The sequence below is a fragment of the Peromyscus maniculatus genome, chromosome 23 (assembly GCF_049852395.1).
Source record: "Peromyscus maniculatus bairdii isolate BWxNUB_F1_BW_parent chromosome 23, HU_Pman_BW_mat_3.1, whole genome shotgun sequence".
Taxonomy (NCBI): domain Eukaryota; kingdom Metazoa; phylum Chordata; class Mammalia; order Rodentia; family Cricetidae; genus Peromyscus; species Peromyscus maniculatus.
This window is the reverse complement of record NC_134874.1, coordinates 15,188,051-15,203,553: the sequence shown is the minus strand read 5'-3', so window position 1 is coordinate 15,203,553 and position 15,503 is coordinate 15,188,051. Positions and strand designations below refer to the sequence as shown.

General features: G+C 47.7%; 1 protein-coding gene across 1 annotated transcript in view; it reads left to right on the top strand.

Annotated features, from left to right (window-relative positions):
* Positions 1-1,262: 1,262 nt before the first annotated feature.
* Vps33a (VPS33A core subunit of CORVET and HOPS complexes) overlaps positions 1,263-15,503 on the top strand; it is a 28,199-nt gene continuing 13,958 nt past the window's right edge. Inside the window, exons 1-7 of the mRNA XM_006970718.4 lie at positions 1,263-1,436; positions 2,809-2,874; positions 3,449-3,576; positions 5,290-5,476; positions 8,081-8,197; positions 9,809-9,983; positions 14,579-14,775. Coding sequence (XP_006970780.2) covers positions 1,335-1,436; positions 2,809-2,874; positions 3,449-3,576; positions 5,290-5,476; positions 8,081-8,197; positions 9,809-9,983; positions 14,579-14,775 — 972 coding nt within the window. The 5' untranslated portion in view covers positions 1,263-1,334. The remainder of the gene's footprint in view (positions 1,437-2,808; positions 2,875-3,448; positions 3,577-5,289; positions 5,477-8,080; positions 8,198-9,808; positions 9,984-14,578; positions 14,776-15,503) is intronic.

Genomic DNA, 15,503 nt, shown 5'->3' with positions numbered 1-15,503 from the left:
ACACAGTGTTCTGCCTGCATGTATGTCTGCAGGCCAGAAGAGAGCACCAGATCTCGTTATAGATGGTTGTGAGCCACCATGTAGTTGCTGGGAATTGAACTCAGAACCTCTGGAAGAGCAATCAGTGTTCTTAACCTCTGAGCCATCTCTCCAGCCCTTTTTCTTTCTTTTCCTTCCTTCCTTCCTTCCTTCCTTCCTTCCTTCCTTCCTTCCTTCCTTCCTTCCTTCCTTCCTTCCTTTTTTCTTTCTTTCCTTTCTCTCTCTCTCTCTCTCCCTCCCTCCCTCCCTCCTTCCTTCCTTCTTCTCTCTGTCTCTCTCTCTCTCTTTCTTTCTTTTTTTTAATGTGTTCGCTTGAATGTACATATCGACACTGTGTGCCTACAGTGCCCTTGTAGGACAGAAAGGGGCATTGGATGCCCTGGAACGGGAATTGCAGATGGTCGTGAGCCACACATCTGATCCTCTGGAAAAGCAGCAGGTGCTGCCCTTCACTGCCAGCTCTCCAGCCCATTTAAATTGTTTCCTTGGAGACAGGGTCTCACTGCGTAGCCCTAGTTGTCCTGGAACTCGCTTTGTTGACCAGGCTGGCCTCGAACTTACAGAGATCTGCCACTTTTTTTTTTTTTTTTTTTTTTAAAGATTTATTTATTTATTATGTAGACAGGAGAGGGTGCCAGATCTCATTACAGATGGTTGTGAGCCACCATGTGGGTGCTGGGAATTGAACTCAGGACCTCTGGAAGAGCAGTCAGTGCTCTTAACCTCTGAGCCATCTCTCCAGCCCCGAGATCTGCCACTTTTAACACTAGACCGGGTGTGATAACACACACACTTGGTGGTTTAGCCCCAGTCATCATTTTACACCAGTATTTTAGCCACAAAGACAGAAGGGTGGTTGGTGCCCTTTAAACGTGACAAATAACATCGAATTCTTAAAACACACTTTTAAACGGCGGCATGGTGGTGCACGTCTTTCATCCCAGCACTCGGGAGGCAGAGGCAGGAGGATCTCTGTGAGTTCGAGGCCAGCCTGGTCTACAGAGCGAGCTCCAGGACAGCCAGGGCTACACAGAGAAACCCTGACTCGGGACACTTAAAACCCCGCACTTTTCAGTGCCCACCATTCCCAGACCGAGGCACGGTGGGAACACACCCCGGAGACAGGCGCCCGGCGCGCACACCGGGACCTCCGGGAGCCTAGCGGCGGAACCTTCCTTCCGGGGGTGGGAGGGGTTGAGGGGGGGAGCGGCAAACGTGCGTCAGCGAGGCCGGTCACGTGGGCCGCCCGCCACGTGACCGCGGCCGCGCCTGGGCGACGCCGGCGGCCGGGCAAGATGGCCGCGCACCTGTCGTACGGCCGGGTGAACCTGAACGTGCTGCGCGAGGCGGTGCGTCGCGAGCTGCGCGAGTTTCTGGACAAGTGCGCCGGGAGCAAGGTGAGGGCCGAGGCCCGGCGCCACCCTGCCGGAGCCCGGCGCGGCTGGGCGAGGTCCCCACCCCCGGGGGCGGGGTGGGGGGACCACCGGGCCGCTGCTCGGTGACCGCGGAGCGAACTCCGGTCCCCCGGCCCCGAGCTCTCCCGCCTTCCAGTCCTGAAGCGCCCACGCCCCCAGCTCGCCCCACACGCGTCGTGAGACGAGGCGGGAGTTGCCTGACACTGTATAGCTTGGGTCTTTAACGCGGGTCACTTGGCCCATTCAAGCCCCCAGCTTTCGAGCGGGGCGGCGGGCTAGGTCGGGGACGGTGCCATTTCCTCCCCCTTCCCCCCTCAGGGCTAGTTTGAGGCAGAGTCTCGCCCTGTAGCCCAGGCTGGCCTCGAACTCACCGAGGTCCACCTGCCCCCTGCCTCCCGAGTGCTGGGGTTACAGGCGAGTGCACGGCGCTCCGTTTTATGATTGAGTCAGTTCCCTGCCAGTACAGACTGTTCCTGGTTGTGTAACCCAGGTTAGCCCCCAACTCCTCGCTCTCTTGCCGCAGCCTACCAAGTTCTGGCATTACAGACGTGGGCATTCATTTGCCTAGCCGTGAGACTTTCTTTTCAGCCTTAGTCTTTCTCTTTTCTGAGATTTACGAATCATCCTCCACTCCTCTCTAGGGAACTGTCAGTACATTATAAAGAGAAAAATACAACGGAGGCGCTTAAAGAACCCGTTTTGGAAAAAAATGGGGTCCCAGTTATTATGATTACTTGCTGAGATTGAGTCAAGAAAGATTAAATCACAGGGTCCCGTATTAGATAAAAAAAAAAAAAAACAAACCGAAATTAGATAGATATGATAGATTGTATGCACAGCAGGATTATGGCTGTGGTATTCTAGATTTACTAAGTGTCACACCTGGAGGAAGCAGGGATTACTGACCCCAGTATCACATCTGCCCCTCATGAAAATTTTATTTAAACTCTTAGGCTATGAATATGATCAGATCCTGTAAAGAATCTTAACTCCAAATTTTAGGAAAAGATTCCCTGGAGCTGGAGAGGTGGCTCAGTGGTGAAGAGGCAATGTTCCTCTTCCAGAGGAACCAATTCAGTTCCCAGCATCTAAGTGGGCAACTGAGAATCACCGTAACTCCAGATCCAGGGGATCTGACCCTTCTGGCCTCTGAAGGGAACTGCAGTCCCAAGCACATACTCAAGGATAACACACACAGCTGCACATAATTAAAATAAAATAAAAGGGGAGTGGGACACAGGGAAAAATAAACTTTAAAAATATATTCCTACTGTGTATAACTGCCATTTTCTGTTGCTATTGTTGGAATTCCTGAGAATATCCGAAATAAGGGAGCATGTTTCCTCTCTTACAGGCAATTGTGTGGGATGAATACTTAACAGGACCATTTGGACTGATTGCACAGTATTCACTACTAAAGGTAATGTGCCATGTGGGATTTGTTCAAGAATTAATAGTTAATTGAATATAATATTGGTAATGGGATTTTTTTAAAAGAATTATTTATTTATTTATTTATTTATTTATTTATTTATTTATTTATTTATTTATTAATTATCTATACAGAAGAGGGCACCAGATCTCATTACAGATGGTTGTGAGCCACTATGTGGTGCTCTTAACCTCTGAGCCATCTCTCCAGCCCGGTAATGGGATTTTTGCATATTTTCCTGAATAATCACTTACAAAGCTATTTGATCTGTACAAACGCTGATATTTAATACATGGTTAACATTCTTCGTAGAGGGTGCTGCTCAGTGGGGGTGTACTTGCCTACTGTGTGCAAAGCCCTGGAATTGATGTCTGGCATCAGAGAAGAAACAGAAACAAAAAACATTTGATGGCTTATTATGTCAGGAGTTTGACTGCCATGCAGAAACAATGGCTTTCTTTATCTTGTGGCTTGGTCCTTGATGTGGTTTAATTATTTATAAATAATTATGAGTTATTATTAAATCTGAAGATGACAGAGGGTTTCTTCTATGCTTCCCTAGGAACATGAAGTGGAAAAAATGTTCACACTTAAAGGAAATCGTCTGCCGGCAGCTGATGTCAAGAATATCATTTTTTTGGTCAGACCCAGGCTAGAATTGATGGATATAATTGCTGAGAATGTGCTCAGGTATCTCAGAACTTTGGGGGTTTTTTTAGACTGACTTATGTATTTACTTTGGAGGGTGGGTGTGTGCCATGGTGCCCGTGTGGAGTTCGGAAGACACCTGGTGGGATGGGTGCTCTTCTTCTGTGGAGGTCGTCAGGTTTGGTGGGAGGTGCTTTCCCCTGCCGAGCTTTTCCTGCCCAGGAGTTGTTTTTCTAGTGGTTTCAAATGTTCTGAGTACCTTTGCCCTGTAGCACCCTCTTGCCAGACTGTTGGAAGGCCATCTTTTGGAAGAGAAGGGCCAGACACGGAAGAATATTAGGGTTGAGGCGGGAGGCTTGTGAGAGTGCTCTGAATAGCTTGAGGGAAATAACTTGCCTATCTCAGGATAGCTAAAAGTTCAAACCTGTATCAGCAGAGAGAAGCCTGCCTTAAAAAAACACAGCAACCAAAACCTCTAATGGTCTTTTTTTTTTTTCTCAGAATGCCAGCTGTGTTTTGTGCTTGAATTTCATAAGCAAAAATAAGTAAGAACTGATTAAAGTTTAATGTTGAATCTGATCTATAGAGGAAGCTCTCGGCACAGGCTGCACTCTGTGGTACAGTTGATCGATGCAGCTCCTAAAAGCCGGGGCTGCATATGGGCTAAGTCCACAAACAAGGAATAGAAAGTGGGTGTCAGGAGTTAGTTCTCATTTTAATAGAAAACTGTTGTGTGAAACTGGGTTGCTTAAAGGATCGTGTGCTTTCAACAAAACACAAATGTCCTGTTGTGAGAGCTGGGTTTTTTACTTCTCTCTGTCTCTGGTTTTTTTTTTAAGTGATTTTTTTTTTTTTAATTTATTTATTATGTATACAGTGTTCTGCCTGCATGTATGCTTGCAGGCCAGAAGAGGGCACCAGATCTTATTACAGATGGTTGTGAGCCACCATGTAGTTGCTGGGAATTGAACCCTGCACCTCTGGAAGAACAGCCAGTGCTCTTAACCTCTGAGCCATCTCTCCAGCCCCAAGTGATTTATTTTTATTTTATGTGCATTAGTGTTCTGCCTGCATGTATGTCTCTTGGGTCCCTAGAACTGGAGTTACAGACAGGTGTGAACTGCCATGTGGGTGCTAGGAATTGAACCCAGGTCCTCCGGAAGAGCAGCCAGTGCTCTTAACCACTGAGCCATCTCTCCAGCCCCCACTCTATGTCTTTTTCTATCTCTGTCTCTGTGTGTTTGTGTGTGTGTTTTTGTGTGTGTGTGTGTGTGTGTGTGTGTAGGCCAGAAGGGGGTGTTGGATCCCCTGGAGCTGGAGTTACAGGCACTTGTGAGTCATATGATGTGGGTGCTGTAATCAATGTTTGATTAACAATTTGGGTACAAGAGTCTGGTGTTTTTTGTTTTTTGTTTTGTTTTTTTAAAGATTTACTTATTTTTATTTTATGTGTGTGAATATTTGGCCGCACATACATATGTGCACTGTGTACATGCCTGGTGCCTGTGGAGGCCAGAAGAGGGCATCGGCTACCTTGGAACTGGACTTGTAGATAGTTGTGAGTTGCCGTGTGGGTGCTGGGAACCACACTGGTGTCCTCTGGACAAGCAGCTAGTGCTCCAGCCCCGTGAGAGTCTGTCTTTATGTGTTTCCTTAAGCACTGTTTGTTCAGCGCCTGCCAGGCAGTGGGGATGAAATAAGAAGACCCCCGCCCCTAAGGAGTGCATAAGCTAATGATGGCTGCTTCCTTTGCAGTGAAGACAGACGGGGCCCTGCCAGGGATTTCCATATCTTGTTTGTGCCCCGCCGGAGCTTGCTGTGTGAGCAGCGGCTGAAGGACCTGGGTGTCTTGGGATCCTTTATCTATCGAGAGGAATACAGTTTAGACCTCATTCCGTTTGACGGGGACCTCTTATCCATGGAATCAGAGGATGCATTCAAAGTAAGGTTGACATTTCCTTGATATCAAACTCTCATTTTTTTAAAGGCAGGGTTTCGGTGTGTGGCCCTGGCTAGCCTAGAACTCACTGTATAGACCAGGCTGCCCTGAAATTCACAGAGGGCCCGGCGGCGGTGGCACACGCCTTTAATCCCAGCACTAGGGAGGCAGAGGCAGGCGGATCTCTGTGAGTTCGAGGCCAGCCTGGTCTACAGAGTGAGTTCCAGGACAGGCGCAAAGCTACACAGAGAAACCCTGTCTCGAAAAAAAAAAAATTGGTGCTATTGGGCTGTTTTTTCAGGAGCAGCTGATCTCAGTCAGTGAAGTATATACTTATAAAAAAAAAAATTCACAGAGATTTCACCTGCCTCTGCCTCTGAGTGCTGGGATTAAAGTCGAGCACCACCATGACTGGTCTTTAGACTTGCAATTTTTGGGGGCTTATTGCTGGAAATGTGGTGAGGCCCGCCTCACATGTTCACTCATGTCCAGTATGTTCTCAGTGGGAAATTACTTGCTCATTTTTTCCTTCCTGTTTCTCCTCCTCCTCCTTCTCTTCCTTTTTCTCTCTCTCTGTGTGTGTGTGTGTGTGTGTGTGTGTGTGTGTGTGTGTGTGTGTGTGTGTGTGTGTGTTGCAGAAGAGGACATCCTGCAGCATCACTCTCTGTCTTAGTCCCATGAGACAGGGGCTCTCCCTGAACTGAAGGTCAGACTGGTCGGCCAGCAGGTCCGGACATCCTCCCATCTGTGCCCACAGCTCTGGGCTTACACAAGTGCCTCTTCCATCATTTTGACACGTGTGTGGGGACTTGAACCCAGCTACTTAGGCTTAAACAGCAAGAGCTCTTAACTACTGAGCCGTCCGTCTCTCCAGACAGCTCCTCCCCACCCCACCTTACTCCGTAGTCTGTGATTTTCTTACCTGTCATCCCTCCTCCTCAGCCTCCTGAGTGTTCAGATTATGGACCTGCTGGCTCCCATTGTTCTTTTGGTTTGTTTTTGAGATTTTGTTTAATGTTCATTCATGGACACAATGTATTTGACCCAAATCTATTTTGCTATTTTAGAAGATCTCATGTAGCCCAGGCTGACCTTGAACTCCTGATCCTCCTGCTTCTACTTCCCAAGTGCTGGAAGTGCAGATGTGTAAAGCTATACCTGGCTAAACAGTCCAGCACCGTTTGGTGTTTCATAGCTCCCGGAGAGACGTCTAGATCTTTGTGTGCTTCTGGCTTTATTGTGTAGTGTATAAAATCTGAGATGATGCTCACCCTACTGAACGTTCATTGTCAACACAGCATTGGCACCTTCATTTTAGTAACTAAAAACTGCTATATCTGAAGTCAGACAGCCTAGTAAAGAACCACGGGGCTTCTGTTGTGTGGGTGAGTAAGTTTGGCGCCCAAAGTATGAGCTTTTAAATATTAATGTGTAGTAGCATTCATCCTAAAATGTCCTTGTAGCTTGAAATGCCACATGGGATTCCTTGTGTAAGGAGTGGGCTGTTAATGCATAGGATTCCCTCCCTGTTCTGGTAGGCAAGGGCCTCGGCCGGTCCAATGCTGTTTCCAGTGAATAGCCAATACGCTCATCATTCAGGGTTAAATCTGTTGTTACTGGAGTGTAGCTCAGAAGTGGAACAATGTGCTTGAGGCCCTGTGTTTCATTCCCAGAACTACCAAAAACAAGAAAAGAAAATGTGGAATGCCAGGTTTAGTGGCACACGCCTTTAATCCCAGCACTCAGAGGCAGAAGCAGGTGGATCTCTGTGAGTTCAAGGCCAGCCTGGTCTACAAAGTGAGTTCTAGTACAACCAGAGCAACAGAAAGAAACTTTTGTCTTCAAAACCTAAACAATGACGACAAACCAATGAAAACCCTATCACTAGTTTGGATATCTTTTTTTTAAGATAGAATTATAAAAGGAGGGTGTTGTAGTGATACAGCCTTTTAAGATGAAATGAAACGTGGGTTGTCATATTGTCTCACTTCGAAGTGTTCCAGAGCATGTATCTCATAGCATTCTTGTCCTGGGCTGTTGTGCTGGGGGAAGGTTAAAAACAGCAACCCCGGAAGAGTCACGGATGGCGCTCAGGGTGAAGCACAGAGTCCTGTGATGTCTTTGCTGAGACAGCCCCGTTCCTGCTCAGAACCCCACCATTCCCTCTCAGCCCCAGGCTCTTGCTGTTCTCTTGCTTCTAGCTTTGAGTAGCACTGGGGGCCTTGGGACAAAAAGTACCATTTTTTTTTTCTTAGATAGGGTCTCACTGTATATCCTTGGGTGGCTTGGAATGCTCTATAGACCAGGATGGCCTTGAACTCGGGGATTTACTTGCCTCTCCTGAGTCCTGGGATTAAAGATGTATGACACCAAGCTGAACTACAAAAGAAAACCATTTTGACTGTTTTCGTTTCATGTTTTTCATATATATCTTTGCTTATCTCCAACGGGGTCTCGTGTAGCTCAGGGTGCCCCGGGACTCCTGTCCCCTGCCCATCCTTCTGTACCGCTACCCCCAGCCACCATTTTGACTTGTAAGTGGATGGTGGTTGTAAAATAGTCCTAAGTACATGATGGCCCCCAAGTAACTGGCCTTTGTCTCCACAGGAGTGCTACCTGGAGGGCGACCAGACGAGCCTGTACCATGCAGCCAAGGGGCTGATGACCCTGCAGGCGCTGTATGGGACCATCCCCCACATCTTTGGGAAAGGAGAATGTGCTCGGGTGAGAACCCCGTTTCCTGGTTGATTCCAGAAGAGTGGCCGGAGAGGGGAGCTCCAGAGACGCAGTCAGTCCTCCTCACTCTTGCGTTCCGTGTTAGGGACTTTGTCTCTTCCTTGCGGTTCATATGTCACTCTCTAGTCAGTACTCACCCACTGGACATGTTAGAGGTGACCAAGGTGACAGGCGTCTCTTTCACAGTCCGTTTAGAGTCGGGCTTTCCACCCTTTGGCACTCGTTGGTGGTTTTGCTGTTTAAACGCATCCTAAGCACGGTATGAGATGTGTAGTGTGACGTACTATTGCTGGAGGGCTTCTCTCCAGGTTCCCCAAGCCCCGCAGCCCCACAATCCACTTATAAAATAATCACTCAGACGCTTATATCACTTATAAACTGTATGGCCGTGGCAGGCTTCTTGCTAACTGTTCTTTTATCTTAAATTAACCCATTTTTATAAATCTATACCTTGCCACGTGGCTGGTGGCTTACCGGCGTCTTCACATGCTGCTTCTCTTGGTGGTGGCTGCAGTGTCTCTCCCACTCAGCCTTCCGCTTCCCAGAATTCTCCTCTCTCCTTGTCCCACCTACTTCCTGCCTGGCCACTGGCCAATCAGTATTTTATTTGACATACAGACCATCCCACAGCAACGTACAGCGAATGTCGTGCATCAGCTAAGTTCCATGTGGGCCAGCGTCACAGCTCCTAGCCTTCCGTCCTGTATGGATGACTCAGTAACATATCATCAGGTGACCAAACACTGATGCATGACATAAGGTTTGGTAGTGATCTATTGATAAAAGCTGTGATGAGCCTGGAACGGTGGCCCAGTGGTTAAGAGTATTTCCTGTGCTTCCCGAGGACCAGGTTCAATTCTCAGCACTCACATCAAACAGCAGTCACCTGTACTTCCAGATTCGGGGGTCCGATGCCCTCTTCTGACCAACTTGGGCACTGTACTCCTGTACACTGTACTCACAAAGCCATGCCCAGACACACACATGCGCATAAATAAAAAGGACTAAATCTTCTTTACTTTATATGGGGAGAGATTTATGTGCATCTGTGAGTTTATGTGTACCACGTGGATGCAGGTAACCCGTGAAGGTCAGAGGTTGTCTAGATGGATTCTCTGCAACTGGAGATGGTTGTGAGCAATGAGAGATCGGGGCTGGAACTGAACCCAGGTCCTCTGGAAGACCAGTAAGTGCTCTTAACCGCTGAGCCATTTCTCCAGCCCTATTTATAATAATAACTAAATCTAAAAAAATAAAATAAAATAAATAAATAAATAACAAATTAAAAGCTGGGACCAGAGGCTCACAGGAACCTGTGTTTCTCTCGGGAACAGCAGTCGCTTACCTCACCATCCCCAGAGACTGTAGAATGGAGCTGCCTCGTGTAGCAGAGGTCGCTGTGTCTGATTGGTGTCTGGGGTGCAGGGGTCGAGGTGGTGGTTAACCACGGGTGCTGTGATCGCTGTTTCCTTCAGTGCCAGTCCGGCCCAGCCGCTTCTCTCCTTTTCACCTTTTGACTGTGGTTTTGTTTGTAGCAGGGCCCTAACTCTGCTAGTTCCCAGGAGGCCCCATTTGATGGATCCCATGTTTTGTTTCCAGCAAGTGGCCAACATGATGGTCAGGATGAAGAGGGAGTTCACGGGAAGCCAGAACTCAGTGTTCCCCGTGTTCGATAACCTCCTGCTGCTTGATCGGAACGTGGATCTGTTAACGCCGCTCGCCACCCAGCTCACGTACGAAGGACTCATCGATGAGATTTACGGCATTCAGAACAGTAAGTGGAGGGATGTCAGCTTTCACGGGTTGCTAGTAGGATAGAGGCCCCTGTCGTGCGGAGGCTGCTGCTTTACGGTTCGTGCTCAAGCATTGTTTGAATGTATAGATCCTATTTTCTTCTTCTTTCTCTCCCCCTCCCACCCTTGTGTTTTGAAACAGTGTTAGCCCAAGCTATTACAGAGTTTACCATGTAGTCCAGGCTAGCCTTTGCCTCCCTGGTGTTGTGGTTACACTAAGTTGTGAGTTCTCATACATAACTAAAAATCCATTTTATAATGATTGTTTAAAAGTAGAGACTAAAACAAATTATTATTTTTATTTTTTTGAAGCAAGTTGGCAGCATATAAAGCTATTCATCTTCAGCCGGGCAGTGGTGGCACACATCTTTAGTTCTAGCACTCGGGAGGCAGAGGCAGGCAGATCTCTGAGTTCAAGGCTAACCTGGTCTACAGAGTGAGATCCAGGACAGCCAGAGCTTCACAGAGAGACCCTGTCTCAAAAAACAAAAACAAAATAAAACAACAATAACAAAAAATGCTATTAGTTCTTGGCCTGCAAAAATCCCAAGAATGTCACTTGAATCAACATTCCAGAAAACATGAGGAAGGTTTGTGTGAAACTTCGTGTTGCCGTGTATTTTCCAGACTGTTCTAAATAGTTGAGAACATTGTACAACATTGCGGCGCCACAGAAGTAACAAATGTGGACCATGAAAAGCTGTCCAGCCAGTTTATTCCCATTATCAACTGCTCATGTCTGTGAAGTGTCGGTGATGCACAGTGCACAAATGACCGAATGAGAACACACAGGACAGGGACGTAGCTGAGAGGGAATGAGGCTCCCACGGGGCCCCGCTGTGTACTCTTCCTCTTTTATCGTTTGTTTATCAGTTATCTATTTGTTTATTTTGAGATCGAGTCTCACTATGTGGACCAGCCTGGCCTGGAACTCATAGGATCCACCTGCCTCTGCCTTCCCAGAACTGAGATTAAAGATGTGTGTCATAACACCCACCTTATTTATTATTATCTTTAAAAACATTCTTTGGGGGCTGGAGAGATGGCTCAGTGGTTAAGAGCACTGGCTGCTCTTCCAGAGGACCTGAGTTCAATTCCCAGCACCCACATGGCAGCTCACAGCTGTCTGTAACTCCAGTTCCAGGGCTTCTGACACCCTCACACAGACATACATGCAGGCAAAACACCAGTGAACATAAAATAAAAGTAAATTAAAGAAAAAAAAGAATATTTTAAAAAATATTCTTAATCTCTTCTTTGAAAGTTTCATACATGTATATATTTTGATCATATTTACCTTATTTAAAATTTTTCCACATTTATTTATTTATTTATTGTGTGTATGTGCATACACACACACACACACACACACACACACACACACACACACACACGTGTGCATGGATACCTACTGTGCATGTGTGGAGGTCAGAGGACAACTTCCAGGAGTTGGTTCTCTCCTTCCACCATGTGAGTGCTGGGGATGGAACTCAGGCCATCAGTCTTGGTGACAAGCACCTTTACTCACTGAGCCCTCTCACTGGCCCCCTGATTGGAGAGAAAGTCTCGCTCTGTAGCCCAGATGCCTTGAGTTCTGGTCTTCCTGGTTAAGCTCCCGAGTGCTGGGAGTTTAGGCTAGAGACAGCCACCACCACACTCAGTCCAAAGGTTATTTAGAAAGTGTCCTTTGCAGCCTGGCGGTGGTGGTGCACGCCTTTAATCCCAGCACTCGGGAGGCAGAGCCAGGCGGATCTCTGTGAGTTCGAGGCCAGCCTGGTCTACAGAGGGAGATCCAGGACAGGCACCGAAACTACGTAGAGAAACCTTGTCTTGAAACACCGCCCCCCCCCCCCCAAAAAAAAAGGTGTCCTTTGCATAGAAGTCAGAGCACAGCTGGAAACAAAAGTGCTGGCTTGTCTTGTGAGCCTGAGGTGAGACATCTGAGCGCACTGCACAGGCTGACCAGATGTTCCTTGCCCAGGCTGTGCCTGTTTCATGTGAGCCGAGGTTAGCCACATGTGGCACCACAGCCCCGTGTGGATGGTGGCGAATAGGAGAGCTTCTGGGTTTGGGAGGAAGAGTAAAGTTTAGATGGCTGTCCAGAAGAGGAGCAAACAGTGTGGGATGCCGCGTGTGGGGACAGCCAGCTTGCCTTGAGTTGACGGACGCAGATGGCGAAACCCTCAGCAGCCGCTCCGGAGGTCGGGGTCACTGGGTGAAAATCTTGGAAGACCAACTGGAGTCTGGCTGTAAGGAGTGATTAGGCCAGAGGTCACAGCATGTTTTGTTCCTTTGGTCTTGGTCAACGTAGTTGATTCTGTTAGCATTTAAACTGTGAGGAATTATTAATAGTCTTGATTCATGCCCTGTCTTAAAAAACATCTATGTTCTGGCAGTCCCTAGAGCACATTCCCACATGGAAGCCAGTGTCCAGGAGAGATGGCCTCTTTAGACAAGGTCTGTTCTGCCCCTTACCATGGATGGACGGACAGACAGACAGACAGACACACCCAGGCTGCTGTCTGCCTCCGCCTGGCCTGTTGACCTTCTGGAGCTGTAGATAGTTAAGGTAGTGAAGTCCAGAGACTAGAGGAGGACTGTGGAGATGTTGGTTCCTTTGGGGTTGGAAGTGCAGAACCGGCTGTGAGCTGTTGACTTTGTGTTCTCTACTTTTTATCAAGAGAGTGAGTGTGCTGTCGAGTGGACGGGACGTGGGCAGCTGAGGACAGAGATGAAGAGGCATTTCCATAAAGACTAAGAGATGCCAGGTCCTCAATTAGACCGTCCAATGTCTTGTTTTTTTGTTTGGTTTTTTTTAAACTTGTTCTCTAAAATGGTATCGCACCCTCATTCTTAATTGGCAGAAGCATTCATTCTGAGATGCTGGACCATAGGTGGGAATCAGAATAAGGGGTGGGCTTCTGCAGAGCACACGTAGGTGACAGCAAAAGGAGATCCTGCAGTTTAGGACGAGGAAGGATCTGGGTACGGGTGGCCTCTGAGTGGGCCTTAGCATGGCTGTGTAAAAGGTGAGGCCGGTAGGTACTGTCTAAGAAGAGAAAGAGTATGTCTGAACTCAGTCTCTTCATTGTCTGTTTCGCATAACTAAAATGCTGATTAAGGAGGAACTGGGAAAACAGAGCAGAGAAAGAAAGCACAGCCCCTCCTGTGGCCCAAAGCACACCAATAGCATCCAGTTCTTCTTGGGAGTCATTCTTTGCAGGATTGGGTGTAAAGAGGGAATCAGATTATACAAATTGTCTTAGATCCCATAGGTGAGGTACAGAGGACAACTATATCATTGGTTCTCTCCCTCTGCCACCTGAGTACAGGGACTGAACTCAGATTGTCCACTGAGCCATCTTGCTGGCCTTACACTTCACTTTTCATCTGGTATAATGATGAATGTTATCTCAGCACATGTGGAATGCAATATTAAAATTCACAGTGTTTGCAGGTTTTCAGAGTTATTCACCTAATGTAGGACATTTGTGTCATTTTCTATAACCATCAAAGCACCTGTGCATAGAACCGTTTATCGTAGGTCAGAACCTTCTGTTCCCAGATTCCATGATGTAGGATTTTTAAGGTCACAAAGCGTTAGTACCATGTAGCTGGTAAGATGACTCGGTTAGTAAAGGTACTTGATGCCAAGCCTGACGCCCTGAGTGACCCTGGGACCACACGGGGGAAGGAGGGCGCTGCCTCCCACAGGCTGGACACAATATCTAAAAACAGAACATGTTAACATTGTGGTGCATGTTTCCTTAACTTTCATAGTGCAGTCGTGTGTGTGTGTGTGTGTGTGTGTGTGTGTGTGTGTGTGTGTGTGTGTGTGTGTGTGTGTAAGTGTGTGTAAAACTGGAACAGAAGTTTCATTTTAAAAGCCCCCACCGTAGGGCTGGGGAATGGCTCAGTAGTTATGAGCACTGGCTTCTCTTACAGGACCCAGGTTTGGTTCCCAGCACTCACGTGGTGACTCACAACTGTCTGTAACTCCAGGGATCCAATGTTCGAGTGCCCCCTTCTGGTCTCCTTGGGTACCACACACACATGGCATACAAACATAGATGTCATATATGTCAAAACATCCATACACATCAAAATAATGAATTTTTTTTTAAATCTCTACCACCTTTTGCTACTTCTTATAAATACTCTGGAATGTTCTCTCTTGTTTGCTGCTGCTGTTTTGTGGGTATATGGTGCAGGCTGGCCTCAAACTCACAGCAGTCTTCCTGCCTCCACCTTCTGAGTGCTAGGATTCACCTGGGGCTGTCCACGCTGGTGAGATTTCTTTCACCAACGGGCACTGTTGCAGTGGTTTCTGTACCGGTCCAGAATGACAGTTAGCGCCGTGGTAGGGGAGCTGAAGAGCCGCTGTGCTGGGCATGGGCCATGGAGAGCGGAGAGGTTTCTCCTCTAACTCAGTATTGAAGTCCTGCTCGGTTTGTGGCTGACAAATAACCAACCCCCCTGCCGTTCTGCAGTGAGTTGCTGGCGGCATCCCGGGAGCAGGCATTTGACTCTCCGGTCTTCCAGTAACTGCTCAAGTGAGTGTTCCCTCCACCCTCAGGCTATGTGAAGTTACCACCAGAGAAGTTTGCACCCAAGAAGCAGGGCGGTGGTGGCGGGAAGGACCTTCCCACGGAGGCCAAGAAGCTCCAGCTGAATTCTGCAGAGGAGCTTTATGCCGAGATCCGAGACAAGAACTTCAACGCAGTGGGCTCTGTGCTCAGCAAGAAGGCAAAGATCATCTCAGCAGCCTTTGAGGTGAGGCGAGCCTGGGCTGACACCACCCCACCCCCTAACCCCCTGACCCCATCCCCCTGACCCAACCCCCCCTCCCCAGTGCTGAGGGATAGCAGGAGATTTGCCCCTCAGACTTCTGTTTGCCTGAGATATTTAGGTGTGTAAGACAGGTACACACAAAACTTAACAAAGCATAAGGAAATTTATTTGAAAATAATTCCTTGGGGTTGGGGGTTTAGCTCAGTGGTAGAGCACTTGCCTAGCAAGTGCAAGGCCCTGGGTTCAGTCCTCAGCTCTGAAAAAAAAAAAAAAAAAAAAAAAAAAAGAAGGAAAAGCATTCCTTGGTGTACTCATAATTTGATCCACTATTAAAGGCAAAAGCAAATTTGCATGCGAGCGAGGTGCCTGTGCGTGCTGACCTTTCTGTAAAGCATTGGATCTTGGCTGAATGTCTGATACTCGGGACATAGGGTTTTTAAGAGTGGATTGATACTTTGATTTTATAACTGTGAATTCTGAGACTGCCCTTCCTATATAATATACAGTAAAGAATGGCAGGGGTGTGTTTAGGGCCATTTCAGAAATAATTGGAACCGGGCATGGTCACACACCACTTTAATCTCAGCACTTGATAGGCAAAGGCAGATGGAGCTCTGGCCAGCCAGGGCTGAAAGTGAAACCCTGTATCAAAAAAGAAAAAAAAGCTGCCGGGCGGTGGTGGCGCACGCCTTTAATCCCAGCACTCGGGA